Raw genomic sequence first — 20,979 nt, 5'->3', positions numbered from 1 at the left:
TGATTAAAAGCAAATTCAACTGCAGGAAACACAAATCACATTTAAAATACACTACTAAAAACAAGGATGCGGACGAGCATTTGCATCAGTGTGACCCACTCCATACTCTGTCAACCCTTACCCTTTATGGCTTCTTAAGCTAGCCACAGGGGACTGACCAGATGGATCTGATGACTGGTGAATGCATCACTGCGTGATGGTTTGGTCCTTACTGCCTTGAAGGAGGCAGTGGTTCAACCACTCTCCTTGACTCATAGATTTATGCCAACTATCGTCCAGTCACAAATACCCCTTTCCTGGGTAGGTGCTCGAGAGAGTGGTGGTACCTCAGCTGCAGGTGCTTTTGGATGAAACTGATTATCTGGATCCATCCCAGTCTGGGTTCAGGCCTGCTTCTGGGACAGAATCGGCCTTGGTCATCCTGATGAATGAACATCTTCGGGAGAGGGACAGGGGAGTGCAGCCCTGTTACTTCTTGATCTCTCAGTGGCTTTTGATACTATTGACCATGGTATCCTCCTGGACTGTCTCTGGGAGTTGGAGACACTGGTCTTACAGTGGTTCAGCTCTTGCAGGGTCGGTTCCAGAGAATAACATTGGGTGACTGTGCCTCGATATCTCGGCAGTTAAACTGTGGGGTGCCATAGGACACTATTTTGTCCCAAATGTTATTTAATATTTATATGAAGCCGCTGGGAGCAGTCATTAGGAGATTTGGGGCAAGGTGTCACCAGAATACTGATGACACCCAGTTCTATTTCTATATGACATCTGAATCAGGAGAAGCTGTGCATGTTCTGAACCAGTGCCTGCATGCAGTTATGGCTTGGATGAGGGCTAATAAACAGAAGCTGAATAAAACAGAGACTCTATAGGTGGGTGGTTCCCAGGTCCAGGAATAGGGCTGGGCACTCCCTCTGAAGGAACAGCTATGTAGTTTGGGGGTGCTCCTAGATCCAAGATTAAATAGTGTATTTAAATGTATTTTTAATATCAGTATGTCAATGAAATATTGACAGCTGTACCTGTTGCGAAAAATTTCGCAGCTGTGTGTGTAACTTATGATTTAGTAACTTCGTTAACCAGCTGTTTCACCAGATCTTGAGATTTCACAACTTCGTATTAAATTTGCATTATAACTGTTAAGAGATAGACTGGTACAGTAAGTGAGAAGGTTGTTCAGCTTTGAAAGCTTTTTCAAAATACCCCCCCCCCCCCCCCGGAAATTGCTATGACCTAGAGTTTGGGAGTTATACGTAATAGAAAGACAAATTTTTCCAATTATTTTGATGAAATTATCCCAAAGAGTGATTTTCAGTATTTTTCACCAAATCTGTGCGATAAATGATTTAACTTTAAAAAATTGTGTAAATTGGCTGAGTAGAACTTGAGATATTAATTGCTAAAGAAGTCGCTTCATGTTTTAATACATATTATGCGGTGAAAGATTTCATAACGGAAGTGCATGTAAAGAATTCAAAGTGCTAATTCAAGTACCAAATGTCGGTTTTACCATTATTTATGTATCTCTAAACATCTTTGCCATTCCACATCTTCAATTAGTAAATTGAGCTAGTTCTTTGGAAGTATCATATATTAGCCCATTATATGTTCTGCTATCTTTGTAAGTGGTGGCACCTACAACATGTAGCAATAGTAATCTAAGAAAATATCTTTCTGTATCTGAATGAGAGATACCATACATTCTCCCTAGACAGGGGCAGCCCAAGGCACTGGGGTTTACATATACCAGGGAAGCAGAATCTCAGACGTGGGGGCCAAAACCAGCTCACTTGGGGTCCCAATTTGGCCCTTCAGGGTTCCACAGATGGCCACATACCTTTTCCCCCAACCACTGATTGTTTGGTGGTTTCCTGATTGTTTGGGTGGTTTTGTGCAGTTTTCTCCCAATTAAAAGGTCGAAATGCTTCTCCTAAAGCTTAGTGACTGACAGGTAAGAGCTATAAGATACAATACGCTGGTCTTTCTGGCTCTCCCCTTTGTCTTTGGCTCTGCCCACCGCTGGAATGTGGTGCGCGAGAGCGTCTCCAAAATGGAATTCAGCCCTCAGACTGAAAGAGGTTCAACACCCCTGGCATACATCCTATAGCATGCAGTAGTGTTAGGAATACGGAACCTCTGGTCCATGGCCAAATGCAGACCTCCTGGCCTCCCAATCCAGACCTCCAGGCTCTTCCGAGGCCACACCCCTTCAGTGGCCCCACTCCAGGTTACTGATATTATTTACTCCAACTACATGTATTGATTTGTTCCAACTACAAAGAGGGGCTCATGCACTTTGGGAAGGAGAATGCCTTAATGCAAATGTCTTTTTCCCCCCTGTTGCGTAGTGGACAAAAGTAAGAGTCGCTTCTGTAGCTCCATCCATTTTTGCTCTGGTCCTACCCACTGCTGGAATACAGTGGGGGGAACCCCCCAGCCATGTTTTGACTGAGGTAACGTGGACCTCAACAGGAAGAAGGTCTCCCACCCCACTCATACAGTAAGTACAGTGTCAGAGTTAAAATTGGGAGGTACCAAATCAATAGCAAATGCATGGCTCCTCAAAGTGCTAATTCAAGTACTAAATGTTGGTTTTACCATTATTTATGTATCTCTAAGCATCTTTGCCATTCCGCATCTTCCACGAGTAAATTGCATGCTTGAGTTGCTTCTTTAAATTATTATACATTTTAACAATTAATTGTGAAGCTCTCAATTTATTTTCAGGGGTATGATTATTTTTCTGCAAATCTAGGCACTGGCAGCTTTGAGACCATTCTGAACTCAATTGGATAATATTTAGGGGTCAAAACGAAGTGAAATTTTTTTTTGCTCCGCATTAATATATATTTTTATGTTTTTATATTAAGTGATATATACGTTTAATAGATAAACAAATAGACACAAAGGAAGCAGCCTTATACGAAGTTAGACCTTTGGTCCTTCCAGCCCAGTATTATTGACACTGACTGGCAGGGGCTCTCCAGGGTTTCAGGCAACACTTTCCAGCCCTTCCTGGAGATTCTGGGTATTGAACCTGGGACTGAACCAGGAACCTTCTGCATGCAAAACATGTGCTTTATCACTGAACTACACCCCCTCTTTATACCAATATGGACTGAACCTGCTGCCCAGAAAGCTTTCCTACAAAAAAGATTCTACTGAAACCATCATGCATCTTAGTTGTCAAGAAAGCCCCACTGTCTTTGGTCTGGGCTCACATAGCCCTGCCAGCCTAGGTCTGCATGGGGCCGTGAAACCACGCTTCTGGGAGCAAGCTCAAAAACACGCATTTCTGGAAAGGAAATGTGCCCCTTCCAGAAACAAGCATTTTTGCACACCGGGGCTTGCCCCCAGAAGCAAGATATTGCAGCCACATGTGGACCTGGGCTGGCAGGGGTGTGCGTGCACGGACTGGGGCTGGGCAGGGCTGGCCATGGGTGCACGGCCCCTATTGGATACTACCCCATATCTTTAAGAAAATAATATTTTTTTTAATATACGGAAAACATTGAAATGAAAAGTCAGAATGCCTGCCTACTTGGAACAGCAACATTGCCTTATCAGTGTCATTCACAAAGATCCCCACTTAGTTTTGTCTGATATATTCCTCTTACATGTTCTATCCCCATATCCAGCATTCAGATTCAGTCTGCAACTAATTAAGGATGAATTAAAATTTTACATGATAACCAAATTTGTCATTTGTACGTGTCTGCAGTTTTAAAAAGAAGAGATCCCCAGAGGTGAACCTGGACCATACTTAGTCAATCTTTGTAAGAGAGGAAAGTCTATAATCAAACAGACACACGAGAATCAATGGCTAGAATGCAAAAATGGTGTGTAGTATTCAGTATGCACACGAAGGTATGTATGCATACAAAATTTTCTTTTTTCCTAAAAAAGAAATTTTTAGGTATTTCTTGCTATTGCAGCTCCTAACGGTTCCCCCAGAAACGCACCTGAAGCTCATAGACCCTCTGATGGAACACCTGAAGTGCTGCAAGTGGAAGGGAAAATGTGCACCAATGTGTTTTGCATGTGCACACAGCCTCTTTGGATCCCAGACCACATAAAGATCTGATTGGCACCATGAAGACTGACTTCTATTCATTACTTTCCCCCTCAACTGTCTTAGTATAATATGTACAGGTAGAAGAGGCATTTGTTGAAACCTGATCACTGACAAGGAATTAAAGAAAACCCCCCACCCCCCAGCAATCTTACCTCTTTTCTGCACTCATTCATTTGGTCTATTTGAGTATATTTGCTTAGCATAGCCTGTAAATTAAAAAGCACGTTGACTTAATGTAAACATATATGATTACTCAAAGTTTGTCTGTCATAATGCATAATATTCCAAAAGAAAACGTGATCCTAAATATATTTGGAAGGCAGTTCCTCTGAGTGAGAGCACTGAGGATTTGTATCACAGGCTCAAATTATTTCTGATAACATTTTAACAGTATGTTTGATCATCTCCTTCTTGCCTGCTCTCAAATAAACATATAACCACCATTATTCTACAAAGTTGCCTGCAGCTGGATTGGCTTCCAATTCAGCTGCTAAATGGGCAAATGTATTCTGCTTTATCCAACTATTATTTTTTCCATAGCTTCCCCCTAAGTGGCATGCAAGTGCTGGTGTGTGGCATATGGGATAAAAATTCCAGGACAGAGATGATAGACCCACTAACCGATACCTCTGGTCCACAGGCTTCAAGTTAAGAAAAACCACAGCACAGACTCAAACAATTTGACTAACTGGATTCATTCACTTTCATAAAAAACACCACAATTTCCCCCTCCCTGCCACAACACAGCCTGTTCAGGAAGGCCCCCAACTCTAAAAAGGCCTTTGGGGGGCTGTAGGGAAATAATGGTTGTTAAAGTGGTCTTCTGCTTTTACAACCGTTGGATGCCACCCATTGGCTTGTATCCTTTCAAGACTTGGCATGAGTGGAAGGCAGTTCTGCTCAGATAAGGAGGGTGTCCCAAGCTTTTCCCTTTCAGCTGCAGTCCAGTGCAATATCCCATGCCATTCCAGAGGGTTTACTACCCCACAGGAACAGCTTTTTGAGATGTGCAAGAGATTGGAATGGGGAAGCAGGAAAGTTCCACATGCAGAACTCTGCTTGTTGTAGTTAGGATCCAAGCCAATGGTAATTAATCCAAAATATTGACTTTTCAAGTAATCCATCACATTTTCACTATATCTGCACCCCTACCAAAGTAGGTATCAATTAATATAGTCATACATATATTTGTATCTTAAAGCACTGAAGGAGCTATAATAAATCATTTAAATATTTAAAGGAAATTAAGCCTAGGGATGTACTAAATTCTCAGCATGATCATGTTTTGCCTGAAAGAAATCCCATTTGACAGAGGCAGAATTTGTCACTAAATATTCTGTCTACTTACTGAACAACAGTTTTTCATTTGAAAATGTGTTGTGCACGATTTCCCATCATTCACCAGGTTCTCTCCTTTTTTGTTTGTTTCATGATTTTAGACTTAGAAAGGTCTCAGGCCTATGCATTCCCTGTTTGGCTGTTCACATTTCACATTTACAGAAATATCATTGGACTTACTTCGCTTTGTGCCGCTTTAAAAAAACAAATGGACACCCCTCCCAATTTTAAATTAAACAAAAACTACAAAGATAAAGAAAGAAAAAACTAAACACATGCAAGTAATTTTGGTTCACTCTCATTAAGACTTATTTATCTTGCATATTTTTCTCTACAAATATCTTTTTCCCCAGTTCTTCCATAAAGTAAGAGGTTTAAATAGAATGGATTTTACCTGTTGAAAATATATATGCTTTATCAGTGTAGTTCTCATTTCCCCAAGATGCATGTCAGTCTTCATCTCTCTCGATCTTTGTTCAGGTTTAAGATTGTTCTCCTGGTATTTTTCTTTGTCATTTTGAATTTCATTCTGGGCAATACATAAGGTATATTATCTGTATAAGTATAGTGAGCCAACACAAACTCAGGGCAATTACAGTTGAAACCTGAATACATGAAGATTAAGCATTTTGGGATTAGATAGTATTATTGAAAAATATTTATTTACAACATTTGTATACAGCTCCACATCTAAACAGATTCTGGAGTGGTGAACAAGAGATAAAGAATGAAACATATTAAAGTTATTATTTAAAAAAGAGTGCCAAAAAAGCCAAGGCTGGTTAACCAAGAAAGGCTTCCTGGAAAAGAGCTGATTTCAGGAGGTGCCGAAAACAACCCAGTATTGGTGCCTGCCTGACCTCCAGAGGCAGGAGGTTCCATAGAAGGGGGCCGCCACACAGAAGTTTCTTCTTCAGGTGGTCCATAGGTCCATGTGGAACTACCAGGAGCATGCCTCAGTGACCGGGCAGGTTTTGTAAGGAAGAAGGCGCTCTCTCAGGTATCCTGGTCCCAAGTTGTTTAGGGCTTTGTACACTAGTTCTAGAACCTTAAACCTGGCCTGGTAGTGAATAGGAGCCAGTGTAGTTCCCTCAGCAAAGGAGGTGCATGCTGAAAAGGGGCAGCTCCTGATAACAGACAAGCTGCTGCATTGTGCTCTAGCTCCAGCGTCCAGAATAGCCTTCAGGGCAGCCCCACATCGAGCGCATTGCAGTAATCCAGTCTGGAGGTTACTAGCGCCTGTACTATTGTGGCCAAGCTATCCCTGTCCAGGAGAGGCCATAGCTGGTGAACCGGCCAAAGCTGGAAAAAGGCACTCTGAGCCTTCATGGCCACTTAAGCTTCCAGCGACAGTGATGGATCTAGGAGTACCCCCGGACTATGAACCTGATCTTTCAGAGGGAGTGCAACCCCCTCCAGAACAGGCAATGAGCCTTTCTCCCGGACCTGGGAACCACTCAATCACAGAGCTTCCATCCTGCCAGGACTCAGTTTCAGTTTATTGGCCGTCATCTGCCCATTACTGCATCTCAATACTTGCTTAACATATTGGCCTGAATCTACAGGTAGCCACACACAAGTGTTTCAGTTCAACTAGTAATGTGCTAGAAATAACCACAAGTAGAAGCCCCAAGCAGCAAATGGGTATGTGCATTCCCATTGGCATCACGAGGCAGATAGGAAAGTGCAGTGTGTGCTGTTGATAGGATTGGATACATACATGAGATGCTCCAACCACGTTACAGTACCAAGTACAAGTCCCAATCCACCGTTGGGAACTATGCTCACTATTAAATGTGAGCACCTAGCCAAGTGATCTATGCACTGATACTTGTTTTCATGTGCTGATCTACCTAGTTGGGTTGCAGAAATGGTCTTGTTCACAGTAAGCCATGAATCCATATGCATGAAACGGCATGCGCTCGATGCAGCCCCGTTGCTTAAACGAGGAACCTGGACTTAATCATAGCTTCCCAATATGTGTGAACCGGGAGCCATGGTTAAGAGCTTCCAAACAAGCTAGGATTCTTCAGGTAACTTTAAACCATGGTTTATAATGGGTTTCCAATCCTGGCTTATTGGAAACTATTAACCATAGTACCCGATTTGAATGTAAGAGGAGACATTGCTAAAGTCTGGCTTCCTGGCTTGTTTTGCCACTCATGACAAAAGAGGAACAAACTTACAACAAAGGGGCTGTGTGTGGGTGCACATTGCTTGTGCATATCCGGGTTTAATAAGCCAGGATTTGATCATCTGAATGCAATCATGATCTGAAGTCACAGCAGAATTTGTCTCTAAGTCTCCAATTCTCCCTACCTGTCCCATAATTCTGTTCAGAATTTGCTTGTCTCAAACACACAAAAGCATAGTCTAGCTCAACATTTCTTAAATACTGTAATATTTGACACAGCCTCTTGTGTGCAATGCAGCCAAGATAATGGACCCAATGACACCAAAAATAATTTACCCTCCAAGACAGTAAGTTCTAATGAAGAATGTAAAGGATTTTAGACACCAAACACATAAATCCTATGATAATTTGACCCTCTTCTAGTTGGGCTTGAAGTTTGATGCGAACTGACAGTTATGTTTAAAACATGGATTTTACTTAAGATTCCTGTTTTTTCAAGTATACTTGCCTCTAAAAGATAACTCCCTAAATAGCAAAGTGGATAGTATGGCGTTTCCAAGAGATGTTTCTCTCTTTCTTCACTTAACACTGTATTATTAGTAAATACATGAGTAATATCCTTTGGTGCACCTAATGTTGCATAGATAGTAGCTTTTCCTGCTTCTAGAACCCTGAAAGAATGGAACAATAAATATTATAAGCTGATTTATATACAATATTTATATACCAGTCCATATCTAGAACAGATTTCAGAGCAGTGAACACAAAAAATAAAACAGTAAAAGAATAAAAAGATTACAATGCCACATTAAAATTATACTTGTTTAAAAAACACAATGCCAATAAAAACTGTAACTGGTCAATTAAGGAATCCCTCCTGGAACAGCGCTGTTTTCAGGAGGCGCCGGAAACAACAGTGTTGGTACCTGCCTGACCTCCAGGGCCAGGGAATTCCAAAGAAAAGGGGCTGCCATGCTGAAGCCTTCTCTCCTGGTGGGACTCCAATCGGACCAGAGGTCATGTGGAACCACCAAGAGCAAGCCCTCCGATGCCCTCAGTGACCGGGCAGGTCTGTAAGGGAGAAGGTGCTCTCTCAGGTATCCTGGTCCCAAGTTGTTTAGGGATTTGTACACTAGTACTAAACCTTGAAACCTGGCCCAGTAGTGAATAGGCAGCCAGTGCAGTTCCCTCAGAAAAGGAGTTGCAGGCTGAAAAGAGAGCTTCGGCTATTGGGCGGTATAGAAATGAAATAAGTAAGTAAGTAAGTAAATAAATAAAAGGGGCAGCTCCTGATAACAGACAAGCTGCTGCGTTCTGCACTAACTCCAGCTTCCGGAGCAGCCTTAAGGGCAGCCCCACATAGAGCTGAATCCAGTCTTGATATTACTAGTGCTTGTACCAGTGTGGCCAAGCTATCCCTGTCCAGGAGAACCCATAGTTGGTGAACCAGCCGAAGCTGGTAAAAGGCACTCCAAGCCGCCATGGCAACTTGGGCTTCCAGCAACAATGATGGATCTAGAAGTATCCCCAAACTACGGACCCGATCTTTCAGAGGGAGTGCAACCCCATCCAGAACAGGCAATGAGCCTATCTCCTGGACTCAGGAACCACCCACCCACAGGGCTTCCGTCTTGCCAGGATTCAGTTTCAGTTTACTGGAATTCATCCATCCCATTACTGAGTTCAGGCACTGGTCCAGCACTTGCACAGCCTCTCCTGATTCAGATGTCACAGGGAGACAGAGCTGTGTGTCACCAGCATACTGATGGCCCATGGCCTCCAAATCTCCCAATGACCGCTCTCAGCGGCTTCATATAGATGTTAAATAACATTAGGGACAAGATAGTACCTTGCGGCACCCCATAGCTCCATTGCCAATGGGCTGAGGAATAGTCAACCAATGTTACCTCTCTGAAATTGGCCCTGCAGGGAGGACCAGAACCACTGTAACACAGTGCCTCTGATATCCATCCCACAGAATTGATCCAGGAGGATACCATGATCAATGGTATCAAAAGCTGATGAGAGATGGAGCAGAATTAACAGGGTTGCACTCCCTCCGTCCCTCTCTCAATAAAGGTCATCCATCAGGGTGACCAAGGCTGAATCAGTCCCGTAACAAGGACAAAACCCAGATTGAAATGGCTCTAGATAATCACTATCCTCCAAGAGTGCCTGCAGTTGTTCCGCCGCTACCCTCTCCAGAACCTTCCCTAAAAAAGGGGTATTTGCGACTGGGTGGTGGTTGCCTAATACCATTTGGTCCAGAGTGGGCTTCTTCAGGAGTGGTCACACTACTGCTTCCTTAAGGATAGCAGGGACCACCCCTTCCCAAAGGAAAGCATTCACCACACCCTGGACCAACCCAGTCATCTCCCCTTGGCTAGGTTTTATTAGCCAGGAAGGGCAAGGATCTAGAGGGCATGTGGTTGGTTGCATTGCTGCAAGCACCCTGTCCACATCATCAGGCCGCAACAACTGAAACTGATTCCACAAAATCAGGCAGATGGTGGTGTCAGACACCTCGACTGGAACTGTGCTAACAACAGCATCAAGTTTGCTGTGGAGACAAGCGATTTTGGCCTCAAAGTGTGATGCAAAAAGGTCACAGCAGGTCCTTGAGGGGACCAGGGTCTCATTCGCTGGGGAGAGTGTTAACAGCCCCCGGACCATGCAAAAATGCTCTGCTGGACAGATACTTGAGGACGCAATGGAGGCAGCAAGGTAAGCCTTCTTTGCTGGCTGTACCGCCACACAATAGGCACGATTATGTGCTCTAGAGTGTGCTCAGTCATCTTCGCTTCGAGACTTGTGCCATTTGTGCTCTAGCCGACATCCAGACTGTTCCATTGCCCGAAGCTCCCCAGTATACCAGGGAGCAGAACAGGTTCCATAGCACCATAGAGGGCACTCAGGTGCAATCCAGTCGATGGCCCTCTGCATCTCACTGTTCCCAATGAGGCTAGGGCCTTGGCTGGATCACCACTTTTCTCCACTGGGAAATCCCCAAGAGCATTCAGAAATCGTTCAGATTCCATCAGACTCCTGGGGCGGACCATATGAATGGGTCCCCCACCCCTGCAGGAGGGAAGTAATACCATGAGTTCAAATCTCACCAAGAAATAATCTGACCATGACAATAGGGTTACTTGGACACCCCCCCCCCCCCGGATTTTCAGATTACTCATCTCACAGCTTGGAGCACAAACCAAATCAAGGGTATGCCCTGCTTCATGTGTTGGACCAATGACAAACTGAGACAGCTCCATGGTTGTCATGGAGGACATGAAGTCCCAAGCTGGAGCTCTAGAGACAGCCTCAGCGTGGAAGTTGAAGTCACCCAGAACTACTGTCCTGGGTTCCTCCAACACCACACTGGAGACCACCTCTGCCAGTTCGGTCAGGGAGGCTGCTGGGCAGCAGAGTGGGCGGTACATCAGCAGCATCCCCAGTCTGTCCCTGTGGCCTGCTCCAAGGTGGAGTGGTTTCCTGGTGATAGCGATGGAGGTTCTATGAACCATGGCAACCCCATCCCCCCAGCTTGATGTAAATATAACTTTTATTTTAAAGCCTACATCGCTTGCAAGAAAGGAAGTATAAGTCTGTCCCTTAGCTCTTACTTCCACAGTTTTGAGGGGGCAGGGGGAAGAACCATGTAACTAAAAAAAGCAGGTTTTCTTAAAAAAATGTTATAAACCAACACGCATTTTGATATGTCAATACATTAATATAAAACCGACCAGTTTTAATATAGTTATGCTTTATTACTGTATTTTTAATAATGTAATGCTGTTCTCAGAGAAACTTGCACTTGTCCCCCTTAATGAACTCTAAGTCAAAAGGTGATTCACACATTTAGTTTTATCTAGTCCACACTTAGTGAATTTACTACTACATTTTCATGCCACTTGTGTAAAACTGAAAAACTTACCAAAAACATAGAAAATGCTCATTTCATATTTTTCCTTCTCTCTAAGCTAGTTCTCAGTTTTTCACATGGTAGCAACCTCATATAAACACAAAAATTCAAATTTGGCCTAAGAAACATAGTTTCAAAAATCACCCTCACAATCCCATGAAGCAGGCTACACTCAGAGGTTATGATTTGTTCAACCCTATCAAATGAACTTCTAATGAAGAGATTTGAACCCAGATCTCTCAGCTGAAGTCCAATATTTTCCAATGCACCATACTGGTTCTGTTTTGGAACCTAGTGTTATATTTTGTTCCAATTACAACCCCTCCTGAACCTCAGGATACCAAGCTGTAGACTGAACATGACATTTTTTGTACATGGCAATAATCTCTGTGTAGAAAAACTGCATGCACCATTGGTTGTGGCATGTGTCATTTATTTTGCTGCACGGGGTAGAAAGCTTCCCTTTTAATTGCAGAGAAACAAATATTCAAAATCCACTTCACAACTAACAGCACACAGTTTCCCCTACACCAAGATTATCTTCATGTAAAGAAAAAGTATTTGAAGCAGCCCTACAGCAGAATTGCTGTGGCCCAGAGTAACTGATAAAAACACCACAAAACTAGTTTCACCTAAATCAGAATGAATTAAGCATTCATTACTTCAATTCTAAGGTCTCATCCTACCTTATGAAAGAATCCTTTTGTTTATCACCTCTCATAACAAGGAGGACAACTTTCCATCTGTGGAAGGCCCCTGCAGCACCAGATCGTGTCAGCTCTTCGCGCCATCTTTTAGGTGCAGATTGCATTTGAGGTGAATAATGGGAGCCTTTTTCAATTTTATATCCCCATTCGTAAGTTGCTTCATCAAGCCATCTGCCACTTTCGGCACTATTAATTATGTAGTCCTTAGTTAGTAACCACTTTCCTGGAAAGCAAATGAACTGTCATCCACAAAAGAATTTTTGTGCAGAGAAATGGCAATCAAATGAAGATCAAATATCAAAATTAGCAACAATCTCTGTTAAGGCAAGTAAAGAATTTAGTGTATTTTCAAATACTAAAGCTAACGTTTCCTAGAACATTAACATGCTTTCGTAGCACATAATAAAAAATGTGATCTTATTTTTCATATAAGAATCCTTCATCTTAAAAAAATGGATGTCTGTTTATTAAGCATTCGTATTTAATGCTTATATACTACTTTTACAGTGCAAGCCTATGCTTAGAAGTAAGTCCTATTGAGTTCAATAGTACTTGCTCCCAGGGAACGGCATATTGGATTGCAGCCTTAATCACTTTTTAAACTACTAAAATACAGTTCTTTAGTTATGCACTCTGAACACTAGTTTGAGAAATAGCTGAATACAAAACCCACACAGATTTTGCAGGTAATGACTGGAAGCTGGTGACTAAATCCCTTGACCGTTCCTGCTCAAGGATCCTTTTTTTTTTTTTTTTTTACAAAACCTACATGTATCTTTTATTCTAATTTAACATATTTCAGATGCATTCCTCTATGTTGCATCAGAATCTGCTCTCAAAGAAAAATATAGCAGATATACACTCATACTTCTGCAACTTAAATCTGAAACCTTCAAAATGTAAGCCATAAAAACCCTTGATCTACCAGCTAACAAATACTGAAAAGCATAATTAAAGCACATTGACTCCCCTAATTTTGAAGAACTCTATAACCTGAGCCAGTATAAAATTTTAGAAGGAATTATTTTGTAACACCAGTTCCCATCTCCAACCCCCATCTTGATTTATCTTCTATTGGAAGCACATCATATACTCATTATGCTTGCTTTGATGTGATTCTGATAATGCTGACCCTTTTTTCCTCCTCCCAAACCACATTTTCCCATATTTTCAGGATATCAGTACCATGCCCTTTACACAAAAGTGAACTACAGCATATTTCATAGTGAAGCAGCTAAAACTCTGATCCTAATCAATTTCACAGCACAGCAGAGCAGATTGTGCCATTGCACGGCAGCATTTTACCAGATGGTACTTCTATAGGTGCTAGCTTTGGATGCCAGCAATCATCTGAGAGAAAGGGGGTGGGGGGAAGGTACTCTCAGTCGCTTTTGTTTAAGAACCATTACCCTGCATTACTATTTCTTGGTTAAAATGTTCCAGAACACAGAGGCATGCTATCATTAGCTTTGATGGATTTATAGTGGGGGAGGAGAGGACAACAGAGGCATAAATAAGAAACAGTCAGATATTACAATGGCTCCCATGTACCAAAAAAATTCTAACATGTTTCTTTCATCTGGAGAGCTTCCACTAGTAAGCAGCTGCAACAAACTTCTAAGGATCAGAGATATCAGGACAGTAGAAGGTTTCTTTTTGCTTGATACTGACATGAGAAAGTTTAAGGTATATGTAGGTGTAACATACATCACGGCCTGGTTCAGATACAATGATTTAGCATTATGGGAACAAGCCTGCATGAGCCTTAGGCTCGCTTACTCCCCCTCTACACAACACCAAAACCTTCTGTTTTTTCTGGGATGTCTGAACTTGGGAAATCACAATTTGTTCTAACTGTGGTTAGGTAAGACAAACCAGATCCTGTTCACTGATAAAAACATACAGGAGTAGCAGAAAGTTATCAAATTTTTATTTGAAATGGAAAGAAAGCACAGGTGGATAGACAACCATGTAATTATGAATAAAGAATATTTAGGGATTCCTATTTTTAAAACAGGATTATTTGGCAAACAGGTTATGGTGGTTAATACAATGGTTTAAAAAACAACATGAATATTATTCTTCCCTGCAGAAGAAACTGCTGTAAAAATATACAGCTAGAGCAATCCGAAACTGAAGGCAGGAGAGGTCCATAGAGGAGAAACCACCACTTCTTAAGCCCTGTTGGCTTGCAACACCCAGGATGAAGGGTGGGGCGCCTGTCCCCTCTTCTCATTGCCTTTAATAGGAGGGAATTTACTACATCAGCCCTTGGCCTGGTGTATTTTCAGCTTGTTTGGAGGAGTATCAAATTAGTGAGGGGGCCTAGGTTCCTCAGCCACCCTGACACTCCTCCCTCAAATGCCCAGTGTCTGGCTCCACTGCTGTTTAAAGATCTGCTGCATCCAAGGAAGAACTCCACAGAGGGGCACAGAAGGTCCACAGCATCCAATGACCTCTGGGATGCCCTCCCAGGATCTTAGGATTGTAGCTTTAAAACACTTGTTATGGATATCAATACTAAAAAGGAACTTATATTATGTCGGTGATAACTTTATTGTTAATTAACGTTTAGATGTCTGGGATAAAAGCAAGCAGAAATTGTCTCCTAATGCTTCTCCATTAGCATCAACTATTAGAGATGAAAATTTTAATTTAGGTGGGCAGTTATGGAGATTTGATATCTGGGAAGAAAAGAACTAGGCAAACTGATAAAATGCAGTTATTTTAACCTATGAACAAGCAAGTAGTGGGAATTTTTAAAAGTAACCACCTTTTTTCTATATATTTATATTAAATATACGTGGTGACAGTATAAGAAACGGATGATAAAGATAATGGCAGAGAAATCCTACAGTTACATTTCCACCAGGCGAATCTATTGTAGTGGGCTGTGGGATGTCTGCAGTATCCAAACTGTGGATGGTGGGAAGAGTGACCTCCACAATAATTGTTCACAATAATTGGAGTCAATGGAAAGGAATTACTTAAGCTTGGTCCTATCTTGGTGTAGATTCCTGCTGTGTTTGTGGACATGTTTGTGTGATGGCGCGGGTAGGAATCAGCTCATGTGCACTCCTTTCCCATACTGCCCATGCAATGCACAGTCCTCCATCTTGTTCTCAGAGAACTATGGATAAAACTCTGCTAGCAGAGTGGCTTGGCCAGTGAAACCTTTCCAGTGTTCAGTGGCATTTTTGTGGGAATCTTTTCAGCAGGAGGCAGCAGTTCGCCACCTTTAGTGTCATTGAGAGCCTTCTGCCTCATCCTGACACTCATCACCTGCCAAAATGGTGAATGTAGGGCTGCACCCTAAGTGAAAATTTTCAATTAAAACTTGATCCAGAACCAATTAAAAACTGTTCCTTTATATCAGGGGAGGGCAGAATGTAGATCAGGATCTACTAGTAGATCTCTGGGTGATTTGAAGTAGTTCTGCAAGGGCCTCCAACTCTCAATTGTTTTCAAATTTTAGAAATTTTTAGATTCACATTAGGCTGATAGAATCTGTAGTAACTCAGAATGTAGATGTGTATTCATGTATGCAGCTCATCCCAGTGTATGGCTCACAGGCTTCAATTATTTGCTCTGTCACCTGAGCCTCCATTTTGAATATGGTTCCAGTTGATGGGCATCAGGGTTCCAGTAAAAAAACAAAATAGATCATGCAAGCTTGAGCTCTGCCTCCCCTGCCCCCATTTTAGATAAAGAACTAGTTTTATAATAAAAAATCTAGCAGAACAGAATTGCCCAGGAAAATTTGGGAACACTCGCTGCATGGCAAATATCAACTGAAAAATGAACACTGGTATTATAATGGCAGAGACCCTGTGATACTAACCCTATTAGAAATGAATTAGGCATAAATGAACTGGATATTTGGTTTATAACCCTCCAAATATCAATCAGAGATTTGAGGCACTTTTACTAAGCTAGCTATTTTGGGGGGCTTCTTATAGTAAATAGCCTGCATGCTTAAGTGCATGTTGCTTTCACCCTCATCCTAGCTGAGCCCTGAAAACAAGTGAACAAAAGCTACTAGCCTACAAAAATTGGTTATTAGACTGCTTGCTCCCAAATCCCAGTATTAGTAATAGGTTGCATGAAAGAAAAACACAAGTGTGAACTCTAGGTCACCTAGAGACCATTCTTACTGGCCTCAGGTGTTTGCAAGCCTGTTGGATTTCAAGAAAATATGCTTCCAAGTAACAATGCTGACTATGCCCTGGAGTCAACTTTCTACATATGGCATACCATCAGAGTGAACCTTGGATGAGTCTGAGTCTTGTTCCTATGCCTTACCACATGTAGAACATACCTACTGGTACTGACTCTGAAAAATATATATTCTCAAGATCCAACTATGAGATTTTTAGCTGCAGAAATTTGCATATACACTACTGGAGTTGAATTACTGCAGCTGCTTGCACCAGGCTCTGCAAGGTGTAGTATGCCTCTCAACTCTGCACCCATTATTTCCTGTTTGTCACCTAGAATAGAATCCAACTAAAGCCCTACTCAGAGTAGACATTGAAATGAATGGGACTTGTTAGTCATGACCAACTTAAGTACCATTCATTTCAATGGGTCTACTCTAAGTAGGACTTCAGTTGGATTGTGCCCCTAGTAAGCTTGTAAGAGCTCAGAAAAAACTTGAGCAAGTATGGGCTGACCATTCATATGTGCAAGGCTCTAAAAATTCTCAGTATCACAAAACCAATGAACAAATTATGACACACAATCTGCTGATACAAGTACAGGGTTTGAGAGGCCTTGGTGGTTCTCTACTTTCTTGAAATAGATGCAACGGGTGAACTAGTTTGATGATAAAATTCATATTTTTGTCCTGAACATGCTCATCAACTTTCATTCCAATATTTGTCTCCAAGGCATATATTGATCACGGTACATTTTTTCATCCTATTTTCTTTGAATATGGATGCAGGGGTTGAAGATGTTTTTGAACTTCATACAAGGAATCATGTCATACACATACATTCTGCATTTTTCTGCAATTTATCAAGCTTGACGTCAGGTATTACACAGGCAATGACCATTAATAAGATAGTAACTAAAAAGCAAGGCTACATTATCGTTTTTTCTTTAAGTCAATAGGCTGCATCTTGCTTATTTCAAAAACAACTTTTCCCATTATCTCAAGGTATATGCAATGTATGGGCCCAAGTCACGGCCTCTGCTATTCCCCCAAAAGCCTTTCCCTTCCACTGCTTTGTAATGATTCCATGGCTCTGGGCTTTCTGCTCCCTGCACCACGTTAAAGGAACAAAGTACAGCATAATATACTTACCTGCTGCACAAGCTGCTAAGAACTTTTCACTCTTGCACGGCTGCTTTGCTATAAGGTGAGTGCAATTTCTGTATTTCTAACAACAAAGAGAACACGCAGGTGTCACTAAAAACTGCACACAAATGTTGAGAAACAAGGCAAGAGGTTGAACTTAGTTTCAAATCAGAGACTCTCTCTTGCAAAACATAGGAAGCTGTCTTATACAGAGTCAGACCATTGGTCCATCTAGCCCTGTATTATTGACACTAACAGTGGCTCTCCAGGGTTTCAGGCAGGATTCTTTCCCAGCTCTACCTGGAGATGCCAGGGCTCAAACTTGGGACCTTCTGCATGCAAAGCAGGTGCTCTGTCACTGAACCACAGCCCCCCCCAAACTGTTGTATGCACTCAACTTTACTCCAATGAATACCATATATTGAAAAGTATCCAAGGTAGTAAATCTAAGTATGTTATTATTTTTTATCAACTGTTATAATTTACCTTGGTGTCAAAGAAAACACACTCTAGTTTCAGTAGCAGTTCTACTAAGGTCTTCTTTTCTTGGTTCTTAAATCCAGTTAGCTGGATCCTCGGTTTTTGGTTACCACTTTCCATCTGCTTAAAAACGGGATCCCCATCAACACACACAGAACAAGAAAGTATGCTTGAGGCTTAGGTCATACAAAGATTCATGCACTTCTTGAGTAATTCTACAGAAATAATTTGAACCACTCATGCTATGCAAAATCAATAATCTTTCTACCTTCCTTTCTAGGGCTAGTAGAATTAAATGTGTGTATGCCCATACTCTAAACCAAAAGAATAAGACTTTAACTCAGTGTACATTCAATGAGCCCCACTGAATTCAGCAGGGCTTACTTCCGAGTCAACAAGTCAACCCATAGTGATTGCGCAATTTGTTCCAGGCCTCACTCTCTTCCTTGGGGCATTCCAAGTCCGCTGAAGATAGCTACAAAAGGAACATATCACTTTGCAACTGTCTGGTGGAGACCACGAAGCATCTCGCAATAGTTCCGCCGCCCTCCCTAGCTCCTGAGGGAATTACATATACTACTACGTTACAAGCGTAACGTGAAAAGCGTCCCCATTCGGAGCACGGAAAAGACAAACTGCAAGCCAGAGCCGCGGGCATTAATGGCGGGAAAGAGCGGGGCGCCCGAGCTACAGAAGAAGAAGAGTCGACATTTTCCCGCCTAAAGCTTATGATTCTCCGGACAGCTTCGAAAAAGCGCGCGTCTCTGGCCGCCCCAGCAGAGGCTTCACGCGCGTAAAGACCGCCCATTTTACCTCCGGCTGCTTCTGCCCATCCAACGCGCCCCTCACAACAGCTCCGCCGCATTACTCGGCTCCTTCCTCCTCCGCACCTCAATAGCGCGCGCGGCTCAGGCGGGGTGGCTCCTCCCCCGGATGTGTGAGCCCAGCCGTTCCGGGCCGTTGTTACTGACGCTTGTTGGTCTCCGGGGCTACCAGGCGCTGAGAGGAGCGGGCCCGGCCTATCCGGTAAGTGACGTCGCAATCTGCCGGAGGAGCGGCGAGCGGCCTCGGCGCTGTGTCTCTCTTGGCCTCTCCGGCCGCCTCTCCCGCCTTTTCTCTTGACCCTGTCTTAGGCCCCCGCTTTCCGTCTCTGGGATGCCAGTTCTCTTCCCTCCCCCGCGGCCCAACAAATAAGGCTTGTGGTACCCGAAAGATCCACAGACATCTCCATTATGGCATTAGCGTCTGTGGACTGTTTGGATTGTTCACCCCTGAATTGGATGAGGTGGACTCTAGTCCACGAAAGCTATTGCTCTAATAAATGTGTTAGTCTTAAAGACGCCGCAAGACTCTTCGTTAATACGGGTACTGCCTCTGGAAGTTGGAAGGTGTATCGAGGCTTATGCCGGACAGACGATACATCTGTTAGTTTGCAATCTTACATTTAACGTGGTAGTAAACCCATTGAACTCAGTGGGGCTTACTTCTGAGTAAACATGTATACTATTGCCCTGTTAGTCATCAAGTTGCCACAAGGCTATGTGTGTTCACTGTAACACACTAACATGACTGTTTACTTTTTTATTAGACTTCTGTTTCCCTCCACCACCTCCTCACAGTGTTCTTTAACATTAACCAAAGCTCCATTGAAATAAATGCATTTACAGTGCAATCCTATACACTCAGAAATAACCCCTACCAAATTTAATGGGACATACTCCCAAGTAAGTGAGTATAGGACTGCTGCCTTTGTGACAGGAAATAAGAGATGCTAACATTTGAAAAATGGAGAATGACAGACAGCAAATACCTTCAACTTGAAAAACATTTACATCCCCATGCTTGCATTCTGATCTTTGAGGAGTTGGGTCTCTGTGTAACATAAATGTGTGACAGACCAAATAAACAACAACAAAAAAAGATAGTTGGAGTTCTGCCAACAAGGTGGGGAGAAATTAAATAAGGCCTCACCAGTAACTACAGACCTGTTTATTAACATTTACATTCTTCATGATATTACAAAAATAAGTGAAAGCCAATGAACTTTAAAACATTGGATTCCCTTTCTCTCTTTTGGATCCAGGTTGTTCTATAAGATTTGGGGGGAATGCTATGCAGCCCAATCCTAAGCATCCCTACTCAGATATGAATTCCAGGGATTTCAGCGGGGCTTACTTCAAAATTGGTGCACCTGTTGCAGTCTTATTATTTCTTCATGAAAAGTATATTATTTTGTTCAAAGATTTGAGAAGGAATCCAGTTAAAAACATCAAATTGCTTTACGAAGAAACCAATTTTTGACAGTAACAAAGCTCTGTTTAATGCTTGAAAAGATATTAAATATGCAATTAAGGCTGCAATCTTATAGACACTTACTTGAGAGTGAGACTCATTGAACTTAGTAGTACTCAGTCTCAGTACAGGATACATAGATCGAGCTGCATGAGTTGTTTAATTCATTTTGATCTATATTTCTTATGGCTGGTAGTAATAGTAACTTGGTATAGAATCATAGAATAGTAGGGTTGGAAGGGGCCTACAAGGCCATCGAGTCCAATCCCCTGCTCAATCCAGGAATCCAAGTCAGAGCATCCCTGACAAATGGCTGTCCAGCCTCGTCTTGAAGGCCTCCAGTGTGGGAGAGCCCACCACCTCCCCAGGTAATTGGTTCCATTGTCATATAGCTCTTACAGTCAGGAAGTTTTTCCTGATGTTCAGCCAGAATCTGGCTTCCTGTAACTTGAGCCCATTATTCTGTGTCCTGCATTCTGGGATGATCAAGAAGAGATCCTGGCCTTCTTCTCTGTGACAACCTTTCAAGTACTTGAAGAGGGCTATCATATCTCCCCTCAGTCTTCTCTTCTCAAGGCTAAACATGCCCAGTTCTTTCACCCTCTCTTCATAGGGCTTTGTTTCCAGTCCCTTGATCATCTTTGTTGCCCTCCTCTGAACCCTCTCCAGTTTGTCTGCATCCTTCTTAAAGTGTGGTGCTCAGAACTGGACACAGTACTCCAGATGAGG

General features: G+C 42.4%; 2 protein-coding genes across 15 annotated transcripts in view; one reads left to right on the top strand and one right to left on the bottom strand.

The window, feature by feature from the left end:
• Positions 1-18,851, bottom strand: part of SLF1 (SMC5/6 complex localization factor 1) — a 43,109-nt gene extending 24,258 nt beyond the window's left edge. For 2 of the 7 annotated variants that reach the window (XM_084833763.1, XM_084833760.1), the window contains exons 1-7: positions 18,772-18,851; positions 17,965-18,081; positions 17,485-17,560; positions 12,156-12,399; positions 8,059-8,221; positions 5,811-5,945; positions 4,231-4,284 (exon numbers count right to left, since the gene is read on the bottom strand). In XM_084833763.1, coding sequence (XP_084689889.1) covers positions 4,231-4,284; positions 5,811-5,945; positions 8,059-8,221; positions 12,156-12,399; positions 17,485-17,560; positions 17,965-18,078 — 786 coding nt within the window. In that variant the 5' untranslated portion in view covers positions 18,079-18,081; positions 18,772-18,851. Of the gene's footprint in view, positions 1-4,230; positions 4,285-5,810; positions 5,946-8,058; positions 8,222-12,155; positions 12,400-17,484; positions 17,561-17,964; positions 18,082-18,396 lie in introns of all 7 variants that reach the window. The other 5 variants (XM_084833762.1, XM_084833759.1, XM_084833766.1 and 2 more) reach the window with 3 other exon arrangements.
• The window catches only part of KIAA0825 (KIAA0825 ortholog), a 377,294-nt gene continuing 374,894 nt past the window's right edge, over positions 18,580-20,979 (top strand). For 2 of the 8 annotated variants that reach the window (XM_084833749.1, XM_084833745.1), the window contains exon 1: positions 18,758-18,984. In XM_084833749.1, the coding sequence (XP_084689875.1) occupies positions 18,892-18,984 (93 nt within the window). In that variant the 5' untranslated portion in view covers positions 18,758-18,891. Of the gene's footprint in view, positions 18,985-20,979 lie in introns of all 8 variants that reach the window. The other 6 variants (XM_084833755.1, XM_084833747.1, XM_084833758.1 and 3 more) reach the window with 5 other exon arrangements.

Source organism: Heloderma suspectum, chromosome 2 (assembly GCF_057233095.1).
Source record: "Heloderma suspectum isolate Gila_16-S chromosome 2, 16-S_ref, whole genome shotgun sequence".
Classification (NCBI taxonomy): Eukaryota; Metazoa; Chordata; class Lepidosauria; order Squamata; family Helodermatidae; genus Heloderma; species Heloderma suspectum.
This window is presented reverse-complemented; position numbering and strand designations above follow the sequence as displayed.